The sequence below is a fragment of the Manis javanica genome, chromosome 13 (genome assembly GCF_040802235.1).
Source record: "Manis javanica isolate MJ-LG chromosome 13, MJ_LKY, whole genome shotgun sequence".
In the NCBI taxonomy this organism is placed as follows: domain Eukaryota; kingdom Metazoa; phylum Chordata; class Mammalia; order Pholidota; family Manidae; genus Manis; species Manis javanica.
In genome coordinates, this window is record NC_133168.1 from 27,204,470 (window position 1) to 27,230,923 (window position 26,454).

At 41.3% G+C, this 26,454-nt stretch overlaps 1 protein-coding gene across 4 annotated transcripts in view; it reads left to right on the forward strand.

Annotated features, from left to right (window-relative positions):
• The window catches only part of LOC140845360 (T-box transcription factor TBX18-like), a 74,894-nt gene extending 52,113 nt beyond the window's left edge, over nt 1-22,781 (forward strand). For 3 of the 4 annotated variants that reach the window (XM_073219366.1, XM_073219367.1, XM_073219368.1), the window contains 4 exons: nt 9,238-9,405; nt 12,502-12,566; nt 18,244-18,338; nt 19,902-22,781. In XM_073219366.1, the coding sequence (XP_073075467.1) occupies nt 9,238-9,405; nt 12,502-12,566; nt 18,244-18,338; nt 19,902-20,638 (1,065 nt within the window). In that variant the 3' untranslated portion in view covers nt 20,639-22,781. Of the gene's footprint in view, nt 1-8,613; nt 8,714-9,237; nt 9,406-12,501; nt 12,567-18,243; nt 18,339-19,901 lie in introns of all 4 variants that reach the window. The other variant, XM_073219369.1, reaches the window with a different exon arrangement.
• The last annotated feature ends 3,673 nt before the right edge of the window (nt 22,782-26,454 follow it).

The following is a 26,454-nucleotide window of genomic DNA, read 5'->3' on the forward strand; positions in this document are numbered from 1 at the left end:
GTTCTTCTCTGTGCTTTTTCATCCTTGCTCTCCTGGTTATGAGCGATAGCTTTGTTTAGTATTCTGCTTTCCTGTCTGTCTGTCTGTCTGTCTGTCTGTCTATCTATCTATCTAACTTATCTGTCTGATCTCTCCACTCTCATCTATCTACTGTCATCTATGTGTCTATCTATCCAAACTAATCTATCACCTATCTGTCTGTTATCTGTCATCTATATGTATCTATATCAATGTGTCTATCTAATCTATATGTATCTATATCGTCTATCTAGTCTATCATCTTATCAATCTATCTACCTGTCATCTATCTATGTGTATCTATAGGTGTCTGTCTAATCTGTCCACCTGATCTATCATGTATCATCTATCTAATCTGTCTGCCTATTCTAATCTCTCTATATGTATCTATGTGATCTATGTAATCGCTATCTTATCTATCAGTCTATCAATCTAATCTAATCTATCCATCTATCTAATGTATCTGCCTATCTATCTATCTATCTATCTATCTATCATCTATCTATCTATCTATCTATCTATCTATTTTGTCCATTTTTGTGAACTTACCGTCACTAGGCGCACAGTCATTCCTCTGTCTCCTTCTCATTCTTGATTCCTTGTGTTTGTTTCTGTGAGTTAGCCATGTCTTTGGGTCTTGAGAGGAGTGGCCATGGGTTGGAACACCTGGGTAGGTGGCCCGAGTCCTCTGGGTGTAGATGGCCGGCTGGACTCTGACCAGTGCGGGCTGGGGCCGTCCGGGTGCTCTGCCCTGGGGCTGGCCCTGCCGGGGCGGCTGCATGAGCTGCGGGGCAGATCTGAGGCCCCACACAGGGAGCACCCCGGCTGGCCTGCTGGGGCCGAGGCAGGTGCCCGCCCAGTAGTAGGTCTTTGTGCCTGCGCGCCGATGTCACCTCGGTGGCCCTGCTTGGCTGCCTGCCCATCTCCAGAGAGCATGTGTAGTCACAGGTTCAGTGAGCCGCCTTTTTGGGGACACGCGGGGCTGGTGTGGGCTAGTGGCCCGTGGGCTTGCTGAGGTGGCAGGCCAGCTAGCTCGCGGGGAAACTGCTCCCCTCTGTTGTCAAGGTGGAGGTGGAGTTTCAGTGCATTTAGGCATTTAGATGTGAGTGAGGTCTATCTGAAATGGAATAGTAGCATTTAGAGCTATGTTTTCTGTTCGTATGGGAAGGGTGCTGAGCATAAAGAGTTGGGTGGCGGTGGCAGGAATTGTAGGAATGTTTATGTCCTTGCATTTATTTGTTTTCCGTTCAGGGAAGTGATTCTGAAGTAACTTTTTGCTCCTGTATGAAGGTGGTGCGTAAGGTCACCCCACGTCAGTCATGGTGAGATGAAGTGAGGTAGTAGAATTAAAGCCTGTACCCCTTGGCCTTATACGTAGGAGACGCACCGTGGGTGCTGTTTGCTGCTCGCCTAGTTAAGGCTGATTGCCTTAACTAACGTGATGGTTCAGAGTGGTCCCAGCGACATTCCCAGCAAAATCTTTCTACAATTGCATAGAAACCCTTGGGATATCTATATCCCCAGAGGCTAGTGGAAAAGCTTACTCCTTCTGGTCACTGCGAGTTGTTCGCTCTATCGTGCATTTCTTTGTTACTTTTAGACCGACAGGGGCAGCGGTACACACACACACACACACAGACACATAGAATTAAACATGTTTAAAAACCAAAATGAAGAGAGTGGTTTTCTGTGTCACAGCAGGGATTCCCTAGCCTGCGGCGAGCTCAGAGCAGCGTCAGAGAAGAGGGAAGGGGCCTCGTTAGCCAACCCGGTCTCCCTCCTCTGGACTTGCCTCCCCCTTGGCTGTTATCCCTTAAACGCGCAGCACGCAGACCTCGCGTTGAGCACGCACAGTCATAAAACGCGGCTACTTCCACATCCCAGTCACTGGGGCATGGGGCATGTTACATTGTTAGGTGTGGCTCAAAACATTATCACTCGTGTATGTGAGTTCTTCCTCTGTAGCAGAGTGAAAGAGTAAAGACAGCCAGAGGCATATTAGCAAGAACAGGGAAAGACTTTCTTTAATGGATAGCAGGGAGGATAGGAAGCCCCGACAAAAGGACATGGGCCTCGTACGGGGCTGGGGGAGACCGGCAGACTGCCGCAAGGGTGGCGGCATGTGCAGCGCGTCACCGTCGTCGGGGGTAGGGCTGAGTCCGGCGGTTGTGCCACGTGTGGCATCGAGCCCGTGGGGACCGGAAGACGGCCCGCAAGGGCGCCGTGGTGTCCATAGGCTCACCGTCCAGGTCAGAGTCCGGTCCCAGGCTGGCGGCCCACGGGGGCGGCGTGGTGTCCATAGGCTCGCCCTCCGTGTCCGGGTCCGAGCCCAGGGCGGCGGCCCACAGCGGCGGCGTGGTGTCCATAGGCTCACCCTCCGTATCAGAGCCCGGAAGCGGAACCGCCGCCCACGGGGGCGGCATGGTGTCCATAGGCTCGCCCTCCGTATCAGAGTCCGGTAGCGGAACCGCGGACCACGGGGGCGGCATGGTGTCCATATGCTCGCCCTCCGTATCAGAGTCCGGCAGCGGAACCGCGGCCCACGGGGGCGGCGTGGTGTCCATAGGCTCGCCCTCCGTATCAGAGTCCGGCAGCGGAACCGCGGCCCACGGGGGCGGCATGGTGTCCATAGGCTCACCGTCCGTGTCAGAGTCCGGCCCCGGGACTGCGGCCCACAGTGGTGGCATGGTGTCTATAGGCTCACCGTCCATGTCAGAGTCCAGCCCCGGGACTGCGGCCCACAGTGGTGGCATGGTGTCTATAGGCTCGCCCTCCGTGTCAGAGTCTGGCCCCTGGACTGCGGCCCACGGGGGCGGCGTGGTGTCCATAGGCTGGCCGTCCGTGTCAGGGTCCGGCCCCGGGACAGCGGCCCACGGGGGCGGCGTGGTGTCCATAAGCACACCCTCCTTGTCAGAGTCCGGCCCTGGGACTGCGGCCCACGGGGGTGGCGTGGTGTCCATAGGCTCACCCTCCTTGTCAGATTGTGGCCCCAGGCCGTTGGCCCATGGGGTCGGCGTGGTATCTATAGGCTTGCCCTCCGTGTCAGAGTCCGGTCCCAGGCCGGCGGCCCACGGGGGCAGCGTGGTGTTCATAGGCTCGCCCTCCGCGTCAGAGTCCCGCCCCAGCGGCATGGTGTCCATAGGTCCTTCGTTTGAGGCAGGCATGAGCATAGGGTACGAAGCTAGGGAGAGCTTCCAACTCCTTCTCAGGCCGGGCGCACCCTGAGCTGCCCAGCTAGGGCAGCCTCTGATAGGTCAACCAGGGGACGCATCACAGAGCCGTCGCCCGGGCAACCGTGATGTCATTCAGGGGGGGATGCGTCACGGAGCCCCCACTGCCGTGAGCACACCAGCCCCACCCAGAGGAGACCGTGGCCCAGTGTCACAGGGTGTGGCCCCAACGCCAACCGCAGTAGAGTCCCTAGCCCCCGGGACTGCCCGCCGAGGGCCGTGCAGGTGTTTGGGCCAGCGAGACCGCCATGCAGACCGTTCAGGGCCGCAGTGCCCGCGTCTGTCAGAGCTAGGCCCGCCCGCGTGTGGGCTCTGCACGCGCTCAGCACCCGGGGTGCGGCGGCCAATGCTGCGTCCCCGCGGTCCCTGAGGCCGGGGCGCCGCCCGCCTTCGCCCCGGGCCTTCCCGTCTTCTCTGGGAGGCCTGGAGCCAGACATGCTTTCTCCGCCATGGCCAGCCAGGCGGGTGACAGATTCCGAGGGAGGGGACCGTCCGCGTGACTTCCCTTTCTAGCTAGTAGGCAGGTTCTTTCTTCGCTTCCCAGGAAGCGTAGGTCAGGGACCACCAGGTTTCAGCATAGCTACATGCCACGTTCTGACTGAGCCTGGCAGCCCAGATTTTCTCTTTGGTCTCATGTTGGGGCCTGTGTCTGGTATACGAGTCACACAACACAGTAAACTGGGAAACACTTTTTATTTTCTTACTTTTATTTTTTTATGTTTATTCATTTTGTTACCATTAATCTACAGTTATATGAAGAGCATTATGTTTTCTAGACTCCCCCCTTCACCAAGTCCCCCCCACAAACCCCGTGACAGTCACTGTCCATCGGTGTAGTAAGATGCTGTAGAATCACTACTTGTCTTCTCTGTGTTGCACAGTCCTCCCTCTCCCTATGCGCACCCCCCCCCGCCCCACATTATACATGCTAATAATCGTAAGGCCCCCTTTCTTTTTCCCCACCCTTATCCCTCCCTTCCCACCCATCCTCCCCAGTCCCTTTCCCTTTGGTAACTGTTTGTCCATTCTTGGGTTCTGTGATTCTGCTGCTGTTTTCTTCCTTCAGTTTCTCTTTGTTCTTACACTCCACATATGAGTGAAGTCACTTGGCACTTGTCTTTCTCCGCCTGGCTTATTTCACTGAGCATGGTAATAATACCGTCTAGCTCCATCCGTGTTGTTGCCAACGGTAGGATTTGTTTTCTTCCTAAGGCTGAATGATATTCCATTGTTTATAATATGTACCACGTCTTCTTTATCCATTCATCTGCTGATGGACACTTAGGTTGCTTCCATTTCTTGGCTATTGTTAATAGCGCTGCGACAAACACAGGGGTGCATCTGTCTTTTTCAAACTGGGCTCCTGCATTCTTAGGGTAAATTGCTGGGAGTTGAATTCCTGGGTCAAATGGTATTTCTCTTTTGAGCTTTTTGGGGAACCTCCATACTGCTTTCCACAATGGTTGAACTGAGATTTACATTCCCACCAGCAGTGTCGGAGGGTTCCCCTTTCTCCACATCCTCGCCAACATCTGTTGTTGTGTGTCTTCCCGATGGTGGACGTCCTGACTGGTGTGAGGTGATATCTCATGGTGGTTTTAATTTGCATGTCTCTGATGATTAGCGATGTGGAGCATCTTTTCATGTGCCTGTTGGCCACCTGAATTTCTTCTTTGGAGAAGTGTCTGTTCAGATCCTCTGCCCATTTTTTGATCGGATTATTTGTTTTTATCGTGTGTGGAGGTGCGTGAGCTCCTTATATATTTTGGATGTCGACCCTTTATCGGATCTGTCATTTATGAATATATTCTCGCATATACTGTAGGGTACCTTTTTGTTCTATTGATGGTGTCCTTTGCTGTACGGAAGCTTTTCGACTTGATGTAGTCCCACCAGTTCTTTTTTGCTTTTGTTTTCCTTGCCCGGGGAGGTATGTTCTTGAAGAGGTCGCTCATGCTTATGTCCAGGAGATTTGTGCCTATGTTTTTCTCTGAGAGTTTTATGGTTTCATGACTCAGATTCAGGTCTTGGATCCATTTTGAATTTACCTTTCTGTGTGGGGTTAGACAGTGATCCAGTTTCATTCTCTTATGTGTAGCTGTCCAGTTTTGCCAGCACCATCTGTTGAAGAGAGTGTCATTTCCCCATTGTATGTCCCTGTCTGCCGTACATTATAGCAATTGACCACATATGTTTGGGTTAATGTCTGGAGTCTCTATTCTGTTCCGGCGGTCTGTGGCTCTGTTCTAGTGCCAGTAGCAAACTGTCTTGATGACTGTGGCTTTGTAGTAGAGCTTGATGTTGGGGAGCGAGACACCGCGCCCACCCAACACACACACAGACACACTTTCTTCTTCCTTCTCAGGGTTGCTTTGGCTATTCGGGATCTGTGGTGTTTCCATATGAATTTTGGAACTGTTTGTTCCAGTTTGCGGAAGAATGCTGTTGGTAATTTGACAGGGACTGCACCCAATCTGTAGATTGCTTTGGGCAGGATGGCCATTTTGACGATCTTAATTCTTCCTAGCTAAGAGCGTGGGATGAGTTTCCATTCGTTAGTGTCCTCTTGAATTTCTCTCAAAGAGTGTCTTACAGTGTTCAGGGTATAGGTCTTTCGCTTCCCTGGTTAGGTTTATTCGCAGGTATTTCATTCTTTTTGATGCAATTGGGAATGGAACTGTTTTCCTGATTTCCCTTTCTATTGGTTCATTGTTAGTGTGTAGGTAAGCCACAGATTTCTGCGTGTTGATTTTGTATCCTGCAACTCTGCTGTATTCCGATATCAGTTCTAGCAGTTTTGGAGTGGAGTCTTTAGGGTTTTTTTATGTACAGTATCATGTCATCTGCAGATAGTGACCGCTTAGCTTCTTCTTTACCAGTTTGGATTCCTTGTATTTCTTTGTTTCGTCTAACTGCCGTGGCTAGGACCTCCAGTACTATGTTGAATAACAGTGGGGAGAGTGGGCATCCCTGTCTTGTTCCCCATCTCAGAGGAACAGCTTCCAGCCTCTCGCTGTTCAGTATGATGTTGGCTGTGGGTTTATCATGTGTGGCCTTTGTTACGTTGAGGTACTTGCCCTGTATACCCATTTTGTTGAGGGTTTTTATCGTGAATGGATGTTGAATTTTGTCGATTGCTTTTTCAGCATCTGTGGAGTTTGTGGTTTTGTTCTTTCTTTCTGTTTATGTGGTGGATGGTGTGTATGGATTTTCGAATGTTGTTACCATCCTTGCATCACTGGGATGAATTCCACTTGATCATGGTGTTTGATCCTCTTGATGTATTTTTGAATTTGGTTTGCTAATATTTTGTTTATTTCCTAGGTATTTTTGCTATTCATCCGCAGTTCCTGAGAATCCTTCTCAGCTATAACGATCCAATGGGTGTCTTGTTAGGTTAGTGCAGAGGCTTTGGGGCCCTAGCCTAGGGTAGAGGTTGGTTGCCTGGGCACCAGGCTTGTGGTTCGAGGGTGGGATCTTCCAGCCCCAAGTCCCCAAGGAAGGAAGAGGAAAGTGATGAGGGCTGGAGGTTGAATCAGCAATGGCCAGCGACTTAGTCAGTCATGACTCTGCAGTGAAGCACTCTCAAAACCCTATGAGAAGAGCACATCTCTCTCTCTCATCTCCTGCTTCTCTGTCAGTGCTTTAATGCTTTGCGAACCAGGTCGCCAGAAATGCCACCATGGCAGGCCCCAAGTCCCGGGAGGATAGAAGCTCCTTTACTTGGGACCTTGCCGTGTGTGTGTGTGTGTTTGTGTGTGCGTGCGTGTGTGTGTGTGTGTGTGTGTGTGTGTTTGTGTGTGTGTGTGTGTAATGGGCATTATTGTTGTGGTTTCCTTGTTTCCAATGCAGTGTTTCTTCTGGTTTTACTTGTTCTGTTAAGTAAGCGAAATACTATTGACCACTCGTCATTGTAATTTTGATAGTTCATTAAAATTCAAATAGTGTTATTTTATAAGGAAGAACTGAGGCTTGTTTAGCATTCTTTAAAAATTTCTAGGCATATATTAAGTTCCTATAGATAATCTTGAAAATACATTATTTTGCTTGAATACTCTAGATTTCTATTGGCAGTTGTTTCTTAATGGGCAAACATAAGCAGGCATCAGTCATTTCTGTATCCCACTCCAATATACCCCTTCTAAATTTATTTTGGAAATTAGGTAAGTATATAAACAGATAAAATTAAATGTACAAAGCTGTATGTAGAAGTCTGCTTGAGAGAACGAAGACTTCATAAAACAAGAACCTACTTTTCATTGACTAATAAACAGAAACCGAAATCAATTTGTTTCCTTTATTCCAAGTCAGTTTGCTCTAGTCCTCTGAAATTCCTTTAGTATAGTGGAGCTTTTTCTAATTTTTCTTTTGCCCTGGAATTTGCTGATCATTGGAATCATTAAAATTAAAGTTTGTGTGTTTTTCAGACTTTTTACCTGACTTATAATCAGACATACATCCTATGTTATGATCTAGTTACGCATGCACACACTAACAGAGAAAACAGTGTTTTGTAAAATGGTACCTGTCCTTACTCTGAGGAGCGCACTCTTTTTTTTCTACTTTCTTTTATAATTGTATTGATTTGAAAAACCTCTGATTGTAACCCTTCAAGTGGATTTTGTGAGCCACTATTAGGTTACTGAAATTCTGTCCTTTCTTAGACTTGGAAAGAAACTTACAAGGATTGAAGATTTGTGCATGTGTCTGCAGGTGAAGATGAGAACTGTTGTCCCCTCTTATCCTTTTCTCATACTTATGCTGCCTTCCCATCAAGCACTGTTATTAGATCTGCTATCCAGGCATTTCTTCCATTGATAAAAAGAAAACTTTAGGGTTTACAAAACAAAACTGACTATAGCACCGGTTACTGCCAGAGGGTAAAGACTTCTCCTTGTGGCAGCAAACCCATTGTTCAGATATAGGCTCTTTGTTTTCTGGGCTGCTCACAGATTCTGAGTTTGGCTTACTAAACTGCCTGCATCCTAAAAGACATGAGGCAGGTCAACCACTGTGTGTTTCCAACACTTTTGTGGAAGCAGCTCCCCTTCAAATTCCTAACACCCGAGAACCTGGATTCAAATCATGTAGCTCAGGAAACATACAGGTTTGTTAACTAAATTCATTAATGAATACCTAAATATGGACTCTCTGCAGCAAATAGAAAATCCTGTTAAATGAGGCTATTTCTTTACCCCACCTTCTCAACCTTGAAAGTATAAAACATATAAAGAAGAAAATAGTCACCAGCAATCCTATCCAAGATGATCACTGTTCATATAATTGTATGGGTCCCTTTTAATGTCTATTTTTATGTAGTTGTGCTAAGCTTATTAACAACTTGAATCCTTTTTTGTCATTTAAGATTTGAAAAGAAGCATTTCATTGTGTTCAAATAGCATTAATAATGGCTTAATAACATGTATCCATTGTGTGGATTTTCACTCACCCAACCAACTACTCATGTAAGTAGTTTAGAGTTTTTCCATTGTCATAAATAGTATACTGTATATCTTTGTACACAAAATGCTTTTCTGTATTTGGATTATTTCCTTCAGATAAATTCTCAGAAGTAGGATCATTGGGTAGAAGTGAGTTGAACCATATTTTCCAGTTCTAGTAGTATCTGAGGGCTCCAAGTTTTCTATCCCCAGGCATCTGGGTTTGAGAAACCTTATTGTGATGTGGCCACAGACCCTGGGCTCTCCTGGCAGACCAGAGACTCTGTGAGCCACTTTAAGGCAGAACCTGGTTATACTTAAAATTTCAGGTTTTCTTTTTCCTTTTTGGTGTGTGTTTTGATGCATATTTTATGAATAACTTCCTAACTTTCTCTCTCTAATTTTGATTATATTTTTATTTAATTAGTGCTTCTGCATTCTTGAAAATCTTCACTTCCAACTGGGATTTTACACATTAAACGCTTAGTCATGCTGCTGATATTGGGCAGAAGTTCTTGATAAATTTGGCTTTTCTTTCCTTGCCATAGATTATTCTTCATTCTATTCACAAATATCAACTGCGGGTCCATGTCGTCCATAAAGATTGTGGAGATGATCTCTCTCCCGTCAAGCCTGTTCCATCTGGGGAAGGAGTGAAAGCATTCTCCTTTCCGGAAACTGTCTTCACAACTGTTGCTGCCTATCGGAATCAGCAGGTATTGTTCTCAGAATTGGCATCTTCCTGGACTTTTTCATTTCTGGTGTATATAGAAAGCTAGCTCTCCTTTTCACTGTATCTAAATGTTATGAATTGTCATAAGGCATTTGCAATATGTGATGTTCAGAGCACATATATTGTAATAACAATACTTTATCCATGATTTCCCAAGTAAGGCCACTCTAGTGAGGATTTTGTTAAGCAAGAATGTGTCTCATACCACAGTGTATGTTTACTCTCCATTTTGAGATGGTGAATCATGATGTCATAATTAAAATTAGAAACCATGCAAATTGCCTTGTAGACATGTAGAATATGAAAAGTGAATTGTATCATAGAACATGGGATTTGTTTGCTCATTTTGAAACTATAGTGCATGTATTATACACAGTATTTCAGAAGCATTCATCCTATGTAGTCATTTTGGTATATATACTAAAAGAGCTATTTCTTTCAAGATATGCTATTTTTGTAATAGAGGGTGATGGATATGCTTATAGTCTGAAAGATTAGCAATTGTGGTTGTGACCCTTTCATAAAATAAGAAATAATTTGAAAGGTGAAATATTTCTCTCTGTATGGCAAGCATATATATATATATATATATCTTTATTATAGAAGTTGTGTCAAGTAGGTAGAGAATTGAATACAGGCAATTATTCAATCCACACAATTCTGTATGGTTTTCATAAGAAATAGCAATGTAGTGGAGGCTGATGTGGTTTGTGGGTAGATTTAAAAATAAATTCCAATGGTCAGCAGAATTACTTAAGGTCTCCACTTCTCTGTAGATTTGTATACATCTCAGTTAAAATTTTAAGGCTTTTAATCTCTCTGTTGTGGTTTCTGTTTTTTTAAGGCTTCTTAGGAGATTCAGATCCTGTCCCAGGTGTCCTCCTTTAAGGTTGAGAGATTCACCTGCTCTCCTCTGTGTGGAGAAGAAGCCAGTCCCACAGCCAAAGCTGTCCTGTCCTTTCACATGCATATTGCCATGCTTTTATTTAGGCTTTTAGGAAGGAAGATGAAATTAACTTTTAGGAAGGCTGGCGATAATTAAATAATAATTCTTAAAGTATGTTGAGTACAGATGATGATTTTTTATTTTTAGGAAAAATATAATGCATAAGGAGAAAAGAGGTATTTACTATCTTTGGAACAACCCAGTCCATCTTGTTTCTCTGTCTCTCTAACACACACAAATTAACTGTTTTAAACGTGTATTTTCTCCCAGCCTCTGTGATACAATAAATAAGATTTAGTGGGCTTTCGGTATATGTTGGTTGGTAACTAATACCAATTAGCAAATGTTGACAAATCAATTATTAGAGGGTGGAAAAATTAGAAGGGAAGTTGATAATGATAAAAAACAATCATGTTTATTTTCTAATTTCCCAGCTACTATTTTGAAGAACTTATGGAAAATTGGGAAGGAGCCTAGCCTAATGGTTAACAGCATGAGCTCCCAGCCCAGTTCTACCACCAAGTAACCTTATCATTGTAGGAAACTTAAGCCTTAGTTTAAAAGAAAACATAATATTGAGATAGTAACTATTGTAAGTTGCTATGAGAATTAAGTGAAATAATATGCATAAAACTCTTGGTATAACATGAATGGTATGCATTCAATAGATGTAATGTCAGTAGTAAAATTATAGTAATCATGATATATCTATTTTGACAAGACACCACTCTGTAAGTCTGAACTCTTTTAAAAATACTATTTTACATGAACATTTAAATTATTTAATGCTATTTAAATGTATTTAAGTGAACACAGAATTGAGCTATAGTAAGTTATAAATAAATAATTCATTCAATGACAAAGTGGCAGATATGGTGAATTAATTGGCAAAGCCTTCCATTATTTCCCTTATATATAATGTAGTTTTATCCACATAGTAAGCAATATCCTATGGAACATATGTATCCTAGGTGTTGTACTACTAATTAGAGGATGGCTGAGAGTGCACACAGGAAATATAAGGAAACTGGAGAAGACTTCAAAGATGTCTTTCTTTGCCTTAGTGTTATCCAACAGTGTTCATTTGTACTTAGCCAAAATGGTACAGTCAGAAGTATATTCATTAACTTTATAGATTCCACAAAGACAATAAACACAGAAAACAAAGCATGATGTGCTTCTTAGAAATAGGCTGTAAGTTCCTCTAGGCAAAGTAGAGCTCTGTTAAGAAATAGACCGGATGTTGTTTATTAGTGTCAATTTTAAGATGCGTGTAACTAAATCAGTGTCAATTTCAAAATGTATATCAAAAAAATTGTTTATAATGGAGACTAGATAATTTGTACAATTTTTCCCTCCTAAAACTTGGGGTTCTAGTGGTCAAAAAGCTGGTTCTTAGTCAACAAATTAGAGCTGTAGTTAAAATTAACGCATCATTTACTTCAACTACATGCCTGAGATTTAATCCCATTAGAACCTTCAAGTAGTGGTTACCTCTGGTTAGACATTCACTGTAGTGCTCTGACCAGATCAGGACTGCACAGATAAAAGAGGAAAGCATAAAACTTTCAGATGAAAGCCATAAAGATGATTCAAGGAGAGACAAAGTAAAATATAGAGGCAGAACATTTAAAGGACTATATATCATGTAATTCTGAAGAAAAGAATACATAGTTGCTTAACACTGAGGCTTAGAAATGGCTGTGAAGCAGACGTTGGATATTAGCTGTTTCCCATCACCACTATTGCAAGAGAAACAGTATTAAACCATGTCACAGAGTTAAAAGGAAGAACTTTAGTTCAGAGAGATTATCAAAAAAAGGACAGCTCCTCAGTAGACCATCCGAATATCCATCTCTAGGGTTATTAAAAGCAAAACAAACTTTATTTACAGAGCTTGAATAGAGATGGGGAATGTTTTTCAAAGTAGATGAATGTCTGGATGATTTCTGAGATTTTCTTCTAGCTTTGCTGCTAAGATAATAAAATACCTGGGAAATAGGGTGGAGGAGCACAATAGAATCTGCTGAGTTAATTTTGGAATAACTTGTACTTCTTCCATCATTTCTTTGTAATGACCTTACTTGACATTTATAATGTGATTTGACGTGGTTTATTTTTCCTGTTCTGCAGATAACTCGTCTGAAGATAGATAGGAATCCATTTGCCAAAGGCTTCCGAGACTCTGGAAGGAACAGGTAAGTCTTAGTGAGGAACACCCTGTGATAAATATATTTGATTTTGTATTGTGGATTTTCCATTACAAAAGAAACAGTTGAATTTGCTGATGTGGTTTGGAGATAATTTCTGAAGAGGATTTAGACTTGTTTAATAGTGTTGGGCCATGGATGTAACTTATTTTTGGGAGTAGTGTTGTGGCCTGCCCATTCTCAAGGTGAGTTTGATGTGTGACGCTGGGTGGAAACAGTTGTCAGGGAGTGTAGTGCACGCTGCCTCTCACAGGGCCTGGAGGAAGTCTTTCCTGCAGGCCTAGGGGCAGCAATATCCCAACTGAATATCCTCTCTGAATTTGTTCTTGGTTTAGGATTTGCTTATGATGTCATAGCTATCTATTGATTCTGTCTTCTGAATATGATGGAGTCTCTTGTTCCCCCAACTAGACTATGAAACTGCTCCCCATTGCCAAGAGAGCTGTTGTTCTTTATTTTCCAAATATGTCTCGGCTCTGCTGACAGCCACACACTTGTTTATTTTTTCTGTGTCATTATTTATGGTATTTGTACTAAGTGAGAGAGCTACAAGAATGAATTCCACTCTATTACTTTTATCAAAAAGCAGATCACCCAGTTCCGTGTGCCAAAGGTTCTTGAGTTTATTGATATAATTCTATTCCAATACAGCTTGGTGCAACATTTTCTAAAATAACTGTTGCTAGTAATAGAGAGTAATAATAGACTAATGTTCTCCAGATGCCTTTTCAGGGTAAGGCTCTGACTTAAATGTTTTTAAAACATTTTGTTTTTAAAGGGAAGTATTTGAGAAATTTTTATTACTTTACTCCAGAAATTATTCTAATACTCTTTGAAAACTTGGTATTGATAGGCTGTGTCTACATGAACTCAAAATCCCTGATTAACTTATTTTAGGGATAATTTCATTTAAAATTGTAGAGAGAAAACAATCAGGTCATAGTCCAGACTTTTAGTTCTTTCCTCTGATTAAGTTGGGCAGGGTCTGTGTCAACAGAGACCTTTACTTAGAATACACTCAAGTGTTTGCAGACTTGATTTCATCTTCATGTGCAATGACTTTTAAACGCCATGCAATGTGAGGAGTCAAATGCATTGAAAGTAGAGTAGCCTTTAACCTAGTCGAGGTGGTCAACAAGACTAATTAATAACAGGGTTTCCCTCTGAAATTCTTCACCCTGTAGAAAGATTTGCAGGTATACCTACTACACGTTGTTGGCTGTATTGAAATTACTGTTTTTAGGTGTGTATATCAGTGTGGAGAGGAAAAACTTGCTTGGCTTTTGTTCTGTTTCATTAGCTCCTGGTTAGATTTGCTTTTCAGAGGAGTTTCTGAAAATTGAATAATTAGGTAACTGAAATGGTCACTGTGAGGTAAAGCAGCCTTTGGAATGATTCCTTTTTTCCTTGACAAATACTTTGATGGAATCTTCCTGTCGTTCTGGGTATAACCCAACATTATTTATCCACTTAAGTCTTCAATTACTTCCAGTTTGTTATATTTTTAAAGTGTAGAATACATGTATTAAAACTCACTGAAACTCTTAGAGGGCATCCCTGAAGCTTGGAGAGTAGATAAGGAACCAGGAGAGCAGCAGGAACACTGGGAGAGTCGTAGCAGGAACCACGTCCAGGCTGTCCTGCAGGATTGCTCTGGGGAAGACCTCACTGCTCTTGACACTGGGGGATGGTGCTGCTTCTACTCGGCTGGTTCTTTTTCAAAGCAATAAATTTAAAAATACTTTTAAATGTATATTTTGGGCAGACAATAATAATAAATAAACTTACAAGTAGAAGCGTGTGGTAAGTTGTGTATGACAAATTTCCAGGAAGAATTCTAGAAACATCAGCATAATGAAAAGGCATCTGGTTTTTAAAATTTGGTCAGTAAAAAAATCGGTGGCATTTGTGAAGATAAACTATTTAGTCTTTTGTTTGGTATCATGAGGTCAAAATGTTGGGTTTGATACGATTTTTTTCCTTCCCTTTGGCTGTCTCGGGAATATATAGGAAGGGCATCCATAGTGTTTGCAACTATTTCTTTCCTGACTCTAAAATTTAGTTTTCAATGGACATACAGAAAATAATGAATTGGATTTTAACACTTCTTAAATTCTGTTAAAATTTAAAATTTAAACTTTGCATTTGAACAATATCTTAGTACAAGAAAAACATAGTGAGCCTGTACATAGCTTGCCTGTTAGTGAAAGAAATAGGGTTTTTTCTCATTTTAATTACTTTTCCTGGTTGTTGTAGATAAGCTTTTCGGTGCTCATTTTGGAATGTTGAATATCTATAAATCAACATTTCCCATTAAAAAAATCTGATTTTAATATTATCCATTGATGAATGCAGAATACCCTTATATGGGGAAGAAAGAATCTGGTCAGCTTTAAAGATTTATAACTTAATATATCATTTTTCTTAAAAAAAGAGGCTAAGTTATAAGTAAGACTTAGAGGGTTCACTGGTGATAGGGGCTTGGGGGAAGGGGTGATTTTTTTTATATATTGATAAAGAAGAAAGCCCTTGAGAAAAAGTTCAATGTATTTCTTTAATATCCCTGGTTCTGTTGTGCTATTGCTTTTTAATATAAATTCTACTTTTCCCCATATGTGAAATAAATGAATTAATCAGGAAAAGAAATTAACATAGACTTGTGATTTTTTTAAACTTTATAAAACAATTTGCTTTAATTAAAAATTATCCTTTCCTGGCTATTTATGGTCCTACAGCCTATTTTATAGGAATCAGTAGCTTCAGACCTTAAAAGCTCTCCTGCAAGACATTTGTGAAAGAGAATTTATGTGCTGAGAATAGTTTCATTCTTCAGTTAGGCTTTAGGTTTGACCCTATAAAATTTTTTACTCAGGAAGGTACAGAAATTTCTTCTCTTTAAATACTTCAGGAAAAACATAACCATTTTACTAAATAAACTTAGCCGTTTGATAGCATAAATTAGGGTGGTGATAAAATGTGGAAATTGTTCAAAGGCATCTTGTATAAATTATCGCCTTGGCTACACTCCTGCAGGAGGTGCCTTTTATCTTTTCTTTAACTAGATGTGAAAAGTCTCCATTACTGGGGAAAATGAAGGCCTTTTTTAAAAAGTCCAGATTCAGCTAATAAATATTTTATAACTGTTTCCTGCAAAATATCTGAAATCCTTTCTGGAACTTCCAGTGTGAAACAACAGCCTCAGGAAAAATATCAATAGCTCCAAATCAGATCACTTGTAGATACATCACCTTCAGAGCATCTCCTTAATGCTTAAGGGTTATATGTTTGTGATGATAATAACTTCTCTCCAAGAATTTAGTCTATGGATTTGTATATGAAGCATAATAAAGTTTATACTACCTTAGCAAATAATGTTCATCTCTACAGTTAATAAATTTCTAAGCCTAGTGAATGCTCATTAATTACCTCTTAATAAACACCCATTGAGACCACTCCATGACCACTTTAGTATTCTTAATATTTAAAACTATGATAACTTAAACTCATCTATGTGGTAATGAAAAAGCATTTTTGTAAAAAATTGTGTCCTAGCATTCAAAACAGCTTGTTTCTACAAAGTCGTAAAAACTTAGTGCAGGCTAAATGTAGAGTAATCAGCTAAAGAGCACCTATCATTCATTAGTTAAACATAAAATGCAACTTGCAGGCTATGTGGGGTTTTGGAATTGACCTGGCTGCCAAACTGCCCCAAATTAGTATTTTAATGTACATAAAATATTACTGAGTAGAGTAATCTTGGATTGGCTTGTAGTCAACCACAGTTATGATATCTGGTTTGGGAAAAATCACTTAGTAGGAAATAACTTTAGAGTTAGGAGAGGATGCAGTGCTTTTTTATTCTACTTTGTGAGAAACTGAAGTCCAGGGAGGTTAAGACATTTACTTAAGATTACACAGTAAGTTTTAATGAGTTGCAGTCACAGCCCAGTTCTCCTGACTCCCCAGTCCAGTATCCTTACTACTCAGTAGTCCTCTTCGTGGCACACTCTCAACTCTGAAGCCAGATTCCTCCCTTCACTCTCAGTACAGCCCAGGAAAGGCCTATGCAGGCCCCCTCTGTGAGCTGCTCTTCCCTTTGGCAGCCAGGGACTAGCCTTGTGGGGCTTGTGACAGCTCTTTAAAGTGCTCTCAGAATAGCACCTTGCTGAACTTTTGACTCAGGGTGAATCAGGCCAGATTCATGTGAGAATGGTTCATACATGCAAGCCTGGGAATGCACACACACCGCCCACTCATACACAGATAGCTGTCTCCTTCTGTCGCTAAGATGGGGTAGCCGTGCTCCTCACGGAGTCATGACAGAATCAACAAATTAATAGTCTGTACTCTGAACACTCTAAGGAAGCACATTCAGAGTGTGAAGCTTTGGAATAGAAGGGCAGCTGATGTGAGAAGGTTTTATCTGCACACATCACTTGACATGGGTGTTCAGAAAGCTTTCTCCATGCTGTGTAGGTGGTATGACTTGGGGGGAACCTCCTCTAGTCCTAACTCACAGGTCATCACTTGGGGTTGCAAGGAGTCCAGAGGAGGCAGCAAGCTTAGTCTAAGCTATTAAAGATAAGCCCTTTCTTTAACGTCCACATTAAATACAGATTATCTGTATTAAATAAAACTGTATCTAATGATCCCAAGAGATGTCTGAGTATTGTCTGACACTCAGAAAACAAGCATTTCCTACAGTGGAGCTATATGTTTCATGAAAAGCATAATGTTATCTACTTTAATAAATTGCTTATGGCTAAGGCAATTGAGGGAAAAGTTGAGCATGGGCTGGTTGAGTGAAGGGCCCCATTTTCAGAACCTAGAGGACTTAGTTATCTGATATAAGAAGGGGAAGACTGAATCATTTAAATAGTCCATAACCAACTTACCCTGACTCTTTCAGTATCCATTCATTAAGTGTATATAGGAGCTTTAAAATAATGTTTGATGCCAGTGCTAGCTCTGCCTATTATACCACCCTGTGAGATCACCTTCCTGCATTATCCCACACACTGGGCTGAGAGGCCAGGGCTGCCCACCCTGAATGCCCTGTTGCTGGAAGGAGAGCCATCCTAGCTGCCCTGGGTGTCAGGGAGATGGTGCCCCTGAAAAAGATGTCAGTGTTTTCTGGATGAACACTCTTCTAGGCTGGCTGCTGAGGCAACAACTGATGGGCAGAAATGCCTCTTAGAAAAGATGTGGCTTTACAAGGCCATACTTCTTAGCAAAGCTTTCCTCATCAGAGGGAGAAGTAAGGTAACAGGGGGAGGAAGGGTGTGTCCCAGATCACAGCAGAGCCTTGGACTCACATCCACTCGGATGCACGATTGTTACCTTAGCTGCACGATTGTTACCTTAGCTCTTCGGCACAAAGGAACAGATTTTTATCCTCTGAGATCAGTTTAGATTTCTCAGGACATTTGCAGGACATCTTGGGCATCTCGGGTGGCTCCCATCCCTCTGTGCTACTGGTGAAAGAATGGTAGCCCATTTCCGAAGCATTTCTTTCTGCCTGTGCCAATCTCCTCACCTGCCTGGGTTGGGGCCGCTGTCGACTCCAGCATTGTCTTCTGCGTTGCTTATTACTGGTGAACGCTCCTGACAAGCTGCTCCTAACTAGGCTTCTTTTGTCTCCCCCCATCCTGACCCCTCCGTTCAGAATGGGTTTGGAAGCTCTTGTGGAGTCATACGCATTCTGGAGACCTTCACTACGGACTCTCACTTTTGAAGATATTCCTGGAATTCCCAAGCAAGGTAAATCACAAGGTTTCCTGGGCCCTATCTACAGCCAGTTCCCGCCTAGAAGCTCAGGCACTGAAAAAATGCTCAAGGCATTATTCCATCTGTAGTGGCAACCTCTTCATCAGCATCCTCCTATTACAGGATTCATATCTTTCCTGTGTGGCGTGGATATGGTCCAGGAAAAGTGGCTGTGTGGTTGTTGGTTAAATTTTGTATATTTTAGGCTGTTCATGTATTTCATGACCTTCACCTCACCCGAAATCTCTTGTAAAAATTAGAGGTGGATTAGTGGGCCCTGATGCCTGGTGCCCCTCACAAGAAAGTGCAGATGCCGGTCCCAGTGCACTCTTTCTAGCCAGCTTCTCTTTTTTCTTTCTTTGGCAGAATTGCCTCTAGGCAGGGTTCTCCTGTTGGATTTATGATGGAAGGTCAGGCACACTCCAGCAGACTTCCCTGGGCTCACCTCTGAGTATTTCCCACAAGCCCAGGACTGGTGTTTCCTCAGAGGGAGCTGCCCGGAAAGAGATGACCCTTCCTTCTCTGCTCGGTAGGTAGGCCTCCCAGCCCACTTCCGCACTCAGCCTTTTTATGCCTGATCCTGCCCAGCACCCCAGTGAGAATTTAGCCTGCTGGGTTTTAGACAATTATCATTGGTTGGATTGGGCTTTTAGATTATTTTGAGAAGCTGTATAAAACACTGTCACTAGAGCAATGAAGGTTTTACAGCCTGTCCTGCCCATTGGAATTCTCCTCTCCCCCTAAATTCTGTCAAGTTTGCAAACATCAATCTGCCAGCAGATCCAGAGAGGGGGAATCACCCGCACTACCACTGTTATTTGCAGGCAGGGTTGACCTCCCTCTCTATTTCACAGGACTATTTATTTGCTGGCCCTCTGCTCTTATGTTAGCATGTGATTCAGCAACCTGTTTTCTGGTTGGAAAAGAGATCTTTGAAGTTCTAGACTATTGCTTTATTGTGGGAGCCAGGCTTGGCATAGTCACTGGTGCACACCTCTTTCTGTGGGGAGCTGCAGATATGTCTGTGGCAGGATGAGTCCTTTGCCAGCTTGGCTTTCCTGTGAGTTCCCTCTTTTTTCTTGGCAAGAAAATATATTGATCCTGAGCAAGCTCTGCTGAAAGAGAGGGTAAAATGTGGGTACAAGAGAGGTGATGGCTACTCTTTTTGGAACAAATATAGAGTAAGATGAAATTTATATTTTATAAAGTTGCAGAGTCAGTATTTATAATATTTATTATAGTAAATGAGAAAACTTTGAGAAAGCTAACCGAAGAAGTGAATGAAATTCTATCTGGTAGTATCCTGATATCTCCTGGAAAAAAAAAAAATTTATTCCCTGGGGGGATAATTTGCTTTGAAAAAAATACATTGAGAGAATCTGTGTTTAAAATATTCCAGTCTGAATTCAATTAAACTATAATTCCTTGACAACCGAGACCATCTTCTTTCACCTCTGTCACTGCCCTTGTAACAAGCTGTGTCTAGCTCATTTTTACAAAATTGAGTGGAAAAGATGGCTGTGGACGTTGCTCTTAACCTTTCAACTTCTTTTATAGGAAATATAAGTTCCTCCCCCTTACTCCAAGGTTCTGGGAGGGGCGTGCCTGCCACCCACCCTCATCTCTTGTCCGACTCACCTTGCTCCTCACCTGCCTTCCATCTGGGGCCCAACACCAGCCAGCTGTGTAGCCTGGCCCCAGCTGACTACTCTGCCTGTGCCCGCGCCAGCCTCACCCTCAACCGATACGGCACCTCCTTGGCCGAGACCTACAACAGGCTCACCAGCCAGACCGGCGAGACCTTCGCCCCGCCCAGGACTCCCTCTCACGTGGGCGTGAGCAGCAGCACTTCCGTGAACATGTCCATGGGTGGCACTGACGGGGATGCCTTCAGCTGCCCTCAGACCAGCTTGTCCATGCAGATTTCGGGGATGTCTCCGCAGCTCCAGTACATCATGCCCTCACCGTCCAGCAACGCCTTCACTACTAACCAGACCCATCAGGGTTCCTATAACACCTTCCGGTTGCACAGTCCCTGTGCCTTGTATGGATATAACTTCTCCACATCCCCCAAATTGGCTGCCAGTCCTGAGAAAATTGTTTCTTCTCAAGGAAGTTTCTTGGGGTCCTCCCCGAGTGGGACCATGACCGATCGGCAGATGTTGCCCTCTGTGGAAGGCATGCACCTGCTTAGCAGCGGGGGTCAGCAGAGTTTCTTTGACTCTAGGACCCTAGGAAGCTTAACTCTGTCATCATCTCAAGTGTCGGCACATATGGTCTGCAGAAGCCTTTAAGTTAAATGACATTCTAATCGTTCTAATGCATTTTCTTGCTGCTTTTTCTTGCAAGCAGTATGAAAAGAAACTATCAGTAGCTTGTAAAATGTACACATGATAGAAAATGAAGGCTCGCTGAGTTATTTGACTTTCTCACGCTGAATTATCTGTGGTGCATCTGTATACTATACACAGCACGTCAAGTTAACCACATCCTGCTCTTTTCTCCCCAGGTTCATCTAGTTGCACAGAGTAATGGCGTAAATCTTTGTTTCATCAAAGTTCTCAGACTCTCTTAAAAACCAAACAGCAAACTTAAAACTTAGCAATAATACTGACTAGACTAAGATTTATAACTTAATTCATCAGAAAAACACTCTACACAGTGTCATACTCAAGTTTGGATAACCAGCAGTAACCAGCATACGGGGTCCTGTGATTTCTGCTATTCTTGGGCACAGTGTGAGAGGTCTTAGCATTATTTCTGAGGTATTTTATAGTAGTGAAGGATTAGCTTTGTGTTCCTCCTTTCTTTTATTTATCACAGATATTAGATGACCTCGGTTCTGTAAAAAATCCATAACCCATAATAATTATTTTCTTAAGGTGGAGGAAAAGTTTGTCATTTTTTTCATTTCATTTCCATTGGGCATATAGAAGTGCTTATTCATCTGCAGAGGATAAATTTTCAGTATTTGGGGATTTTTTTGCTCCTTTTATTTAGCTTATCAAGTAGACTGTTAAAGAAAGTTCTATAAATATTTTTAAATTCCAGTTTTCACTAGGGAGGGAGTATATGATATGAATGGAATGGTAAAAAGAAAATAAATCCACCTCAAATTTTTTGATTCCAGTGAGAAAAATGGCTGTCTCTTTAAATCAAGGGGAATAATGTTGTTACTATCCCTTATTTTTTCGTAGTGAGATTTTTTCATTCAGCCTATTTTTCCATCTTGCTTTCTGACCCACGGTCTGTACGTAAGGAAAAAGGCATTTGTGCTGCTTGTTTATGTCTGGTAACTCCTACAAATTGAAACCTCCCCCTTCCTTAACCTTGTCCCTCTGAGTATTTCCGGAAACAGATTCTAGGGCTTCTTGGTGTTAATAACGCTGTAAGGAATTTCAGGGGGTTATCTCCAGCAATCTGTCTTTTGGGGTTGTGGTGCAAAGGCCAAAGCCCATTATTATAAAGGCCCTCTTGAAGGACGAAGGAGGAAGATACTAATGATAATGGAGCTATAAAACTTTTAACCTCAACAGCATTTTTAACCTTAAAACTGGAAAAATGAAAACAACATTAATTTTTTAAAAATCCATCCAATGTATACATGGTTTAGGATTTCGAAACAAGTAACTTTGATGGCACGCTAAGAGTGAATAGGAAAGGCTAAGAATGCATGATGAGGAGCGTTACCATGTACCTGCTGAGAAATTAATGTGTCTCCAATGACTCACTACATTTCACATACTTACCAAGCTAAAGCAGTGCCACAGAGAATTGTTTAAACTCAACCTTAGTTCAGATGGGGAAAGGGTAGAATTTGCTTAAAACAGCGTGGCTGTTAGGTATTTAGGAGAGATTACTATATGAATAGCATTTGCACAGGATGTGTCTCTGTTTATAGATACTGATAAATTTCCTTGTGGGTTCTGTAACTGTTCATCAAATTAGTATTAATTTTTAAATTTAAGATTAGCATGAAGGGACATGAAATATTTCTAATAGGTAGACCTGTATAAGATGTTTGTATATGGTAATAATAGCTTGACAGAAATTTGGGAAAAGTCCTTAGGAGTTCGTTCATCCTTGGTATAATTCAAGGAGAATAGGAGGGTTTTCCATCTTGAGAAAACCTGGAAAGAAATGATCTGTACCCATATCTGTTAATAAGGAGAGCATTTTCCTTCTTGCTGTTGGTAATTTGAGATGACAGCACAATACTAGTAGAATTTTTTAATCCTTTTTTAGATTTAGCAGTATTGTACAGATGCTGTGTCCTTTACGTTTTACTGTAAATATTAATCACTATGTCACTTCAAAGACTAGCTTTTTATCATTATATTAAATGACATACATGCATTGATAATTATTATTATATATCTGTATTTTATTTAAAAAGTGCTTTAGAAATTATATATTAAAGTGTTTTACTAAACCCGGTTATGACTTTGGAGGGTAATCATTTCAAGTGTCTATAAAATGTTGTTGCAAGAATAAGCACGCATATATCTACTCCAAACACAGATTTTGTAGCTTTTGATTATAAGGCATGGAGAAATGGGCCTGGTATTCATTTCTCATGTGTTAAACATAATTTCTTGGTGCCCTAGTCATGTCATTGAAGGTGAAGCTCTGACAAATGTTGAGCACATGAAAATTTAAATGTGAAAAGAGAAGGGCAGAATGGTATGTTTTGTTTCAGGTCCAGGGGAGCAGGGCAAGGATACAAAAATGAGATGCTTGTACCACTGACCAGTGATGACAGATCATTTCTAGACCCCTTGACTAGGAAACATTCCAGGGACTTGTGATGAGATGAGGTTGCTGCTGTTTCAAAACCAGCCACATTTTGAAAATTAACACTCGGTTCCATACAAGCTCCCTCCCAGAGGTCAACAGCTTTTCACAAGCAGGGCACCCAGTTGCTGACCCCTGATTTCTGGAATGTAGGGGGTCAGGAGACTTCGGTGGCTCGCAGAAGAGGCTGAGGCACAGTGGTACTGACATAGCAAAGGATCACACTCATTCTTTATATCAATTAATGACATTTTGAGCAAAAGGAACCTCACTTTTAAATTGTGAATTCCTCTCAAGGCATCCCTCCCCAGATTTAAACCTATCAGCAGTGAAATAGATTAACAAAAGCTTTGGAGATAAACAAAACATTCGGAGGTCTGATTAAAAGAAAAGAGTAATTCTTGGAGTAAGGCAATTCTGGGAAGATTGGGATAGGGAGGAAAAGTTTACCTTGGGAAGAGGGAGCTCTAACCAAACCTGGTGTAAAGCCATTAAAAATAATCATGTCATGAGCTTCTTTTAGGAGTCATGGTAGAGTTGGCAGATGCTACCCCGATGCTGTCTAATTAGACAGGTTTGTAAAGAACCCTTTATTTCAAAGTGTAACCATTGTGGATTTCCTCCTGGGGAATGTATTGACTCATCTCTATGGAAGTTTTCTTAAGCCTTCCATTGGGTATTAAATCATTACTGCATAGTGTTTTAATCTCATTAATGACCATTCTTTAAAACTAGTGCACAGATAAGTGGAGGGTAAGGTTGAATGTGTGAACATGTAAGTAGACATATATGACTACAACCTTTTAGGAGCTCAAAGCTTAAAAACATCAGTGATGGAAATGAACAGCTAAGTACAGACACATCCAGTAAATAAAAAGTTAGTATCCATCTATGTCAAAAACAAATTTCCTTTCTTTGCAATTTTGGTATGGTTAGAACATATTTCCTTGGGAATTAGAAACTTGGTTTCAGAGGGTTTCCCAAACATGATTTTGGACAAAAACATAACCCGTCAGGACTCAGTTTATTTGTGTGTAAAAGGGGTGACTAGGATTAGCATCTTTACTATTCCTTTCAATTTCAAGTTCATATGACCTTACATATAAACAATATTCAGCTTAATAGTAGGAAATAGTTCTGTTAAAATACATCCTTTGGAAAAAAAATTTATATATATATATTTGCCTGTGTGTGTGTGTGTGTGTGTGTGTGTGTGTGTGTGTATCTTTACAAAGAACATAACACCATCAGTATTATTTTAAATTCATCAAATTAGTATTTATCTTTTACATGTTATAATTAAGTATGACATACCTTATCATGTTATTTAGTTATAATATGTAGGACATAATTTAGTATGTTAGTATTTGAAGGAAGCTGAACTTAATGTATTTGTGACTCTATAGTGAACAGAAAAAGATGTTAATAAAACTACTTTTTGATGATACTTCTAACTGCATGGCATAAAGTCACTTTGAAATAGATACGGCATCTATGAGAATACCTAGAGATCATCCCAAGTCCACTCAAAATACATTTAAATCCTCATCAAGAAAACACTTGTAATTTGTATTTTTTAAGGGTCTTTTTCACACTGACTCAGATCCAATAATATGAAATAGTTGATTTACCTGCAATTCGTTGGGTTTATACAGGGTTAGGTCAGCTTACACACACTATGTCCATGTTTAAGTTATATTAAACTACAAGCCACTAGAATAATTCATAATAAGGCCAATACATTTTCTAAATCATAGCTTTAAGATATAATTAACAAACCATACAATTCACCTAAAGTGAATAATACGGTGGTTTTTAGTATATTCAGAGCTGTGCAACCATCACCGTAATAAAGTTCAGAACATCTTCATCACCCTGCCCACAACTCCATGACCATTGACAGGCACCTTCACTTTTTTCCCCCGCCCTTTCTTTATTTCAAAGTCTTAGGCTATTGCTAATCTACTTTCTGTCATAGATTTGCCCATTTGGGACTGGATTTACCTATATCTTGCAAAGGGAATCACACGATATATGGGCCTTTGTGACTGTCTTCTTTCACTTAGCATAATGTTTTCAAGGTTCATTTGTGTTCTTTCATGTCTCAGTATTTAATTTCTTTTTATTTCTGAATAGCATCCCATTGTAAGTACATACCACATTGCATTTATCCATTCATCAGCTGATGGACACATTTCAGTTGTTTCATTCTTTTGGCTGTTATGAATAATGTTGCTAAACACATTGGTGTACAAGTTTTTCTGTGGATATGTGTTTTCATTTCTTTCGGGTATGTGACTAGGAACGAAATTGTTGAGCCATGTTGTAATGTTTTGTGGGACTTCCAGACTATTTTTCAAGGTGGTTGTAGCAATCTATATCCTTACCAGCAATGCATGAGGTTCGGATCTTTCCAAATCCTTTCTGACAGTTACTATCAGCCTTTTTGATTATAGCCATCCTAGGTGTATCTCACTGTGGTTTTGGTTTGCATTTCCCTGACTATGAGTGATGTTGAGCATCTTTTCCTGTGCTTTATTTGTCATTTGTATATCTTCTTTAGAGAAATACCTATTCAGATCCTTCATCCATTTTTTAATTGGGTTGTCTTAATTTTTGAGATCTAAGAGATCTTTATATAGTCTGGATACTAGCCCCAGCAGATATGATTTGCAAATATTTTCTCCCATCTGGTGACTTGTGTTTTAAGTTTATTGATGATGTTCTTTGCATCACAAAATTTTTAATTTTAAAGAGATCTACTTCATCTACTTATATTTTTGTTGTTGCTCATGCTTTTGGTGAGAGAGCCAAGACATTTTGATGAACTTTTAAAATCTGCCTTTTCACATTCTTAGTAGAGATAGTAGTAACAGAAGTGCATTTTAAAATGGTTTTGGGGTCTACAAATTTAAAAGTACTTGATAAATTACCGCTCCTCCCAACACTCTTGAAATGTTCTTGGGTAAATAATTATACATCCTTCAGTGTTTTAAAGGAAGGGTAAAAGGACCCCAAAGCAACAAGGAATTTTTATTACTACAGAAAAAGCTTGGCACTTTCAATATTTATTCAATCAAAAAATATTTATTGAGCATCTATCTGTGAGGCATTATTTTAGACATCTGAAGTATAGCAGTTAAAAAAACTTTTGGTGTTTTCAAATGCCTTATAAAAGTTGAAATGTTGGTTTCCTGGAAAAAGCTTTCATATTGCAATATATCATAGTTGGCACACACAAAAGTGTTGCTTCTTAGCCTCTCTGAGTTGGTGCCCTTGCCCCTATTATGATGTTACATATCCCAGATGGTCACTG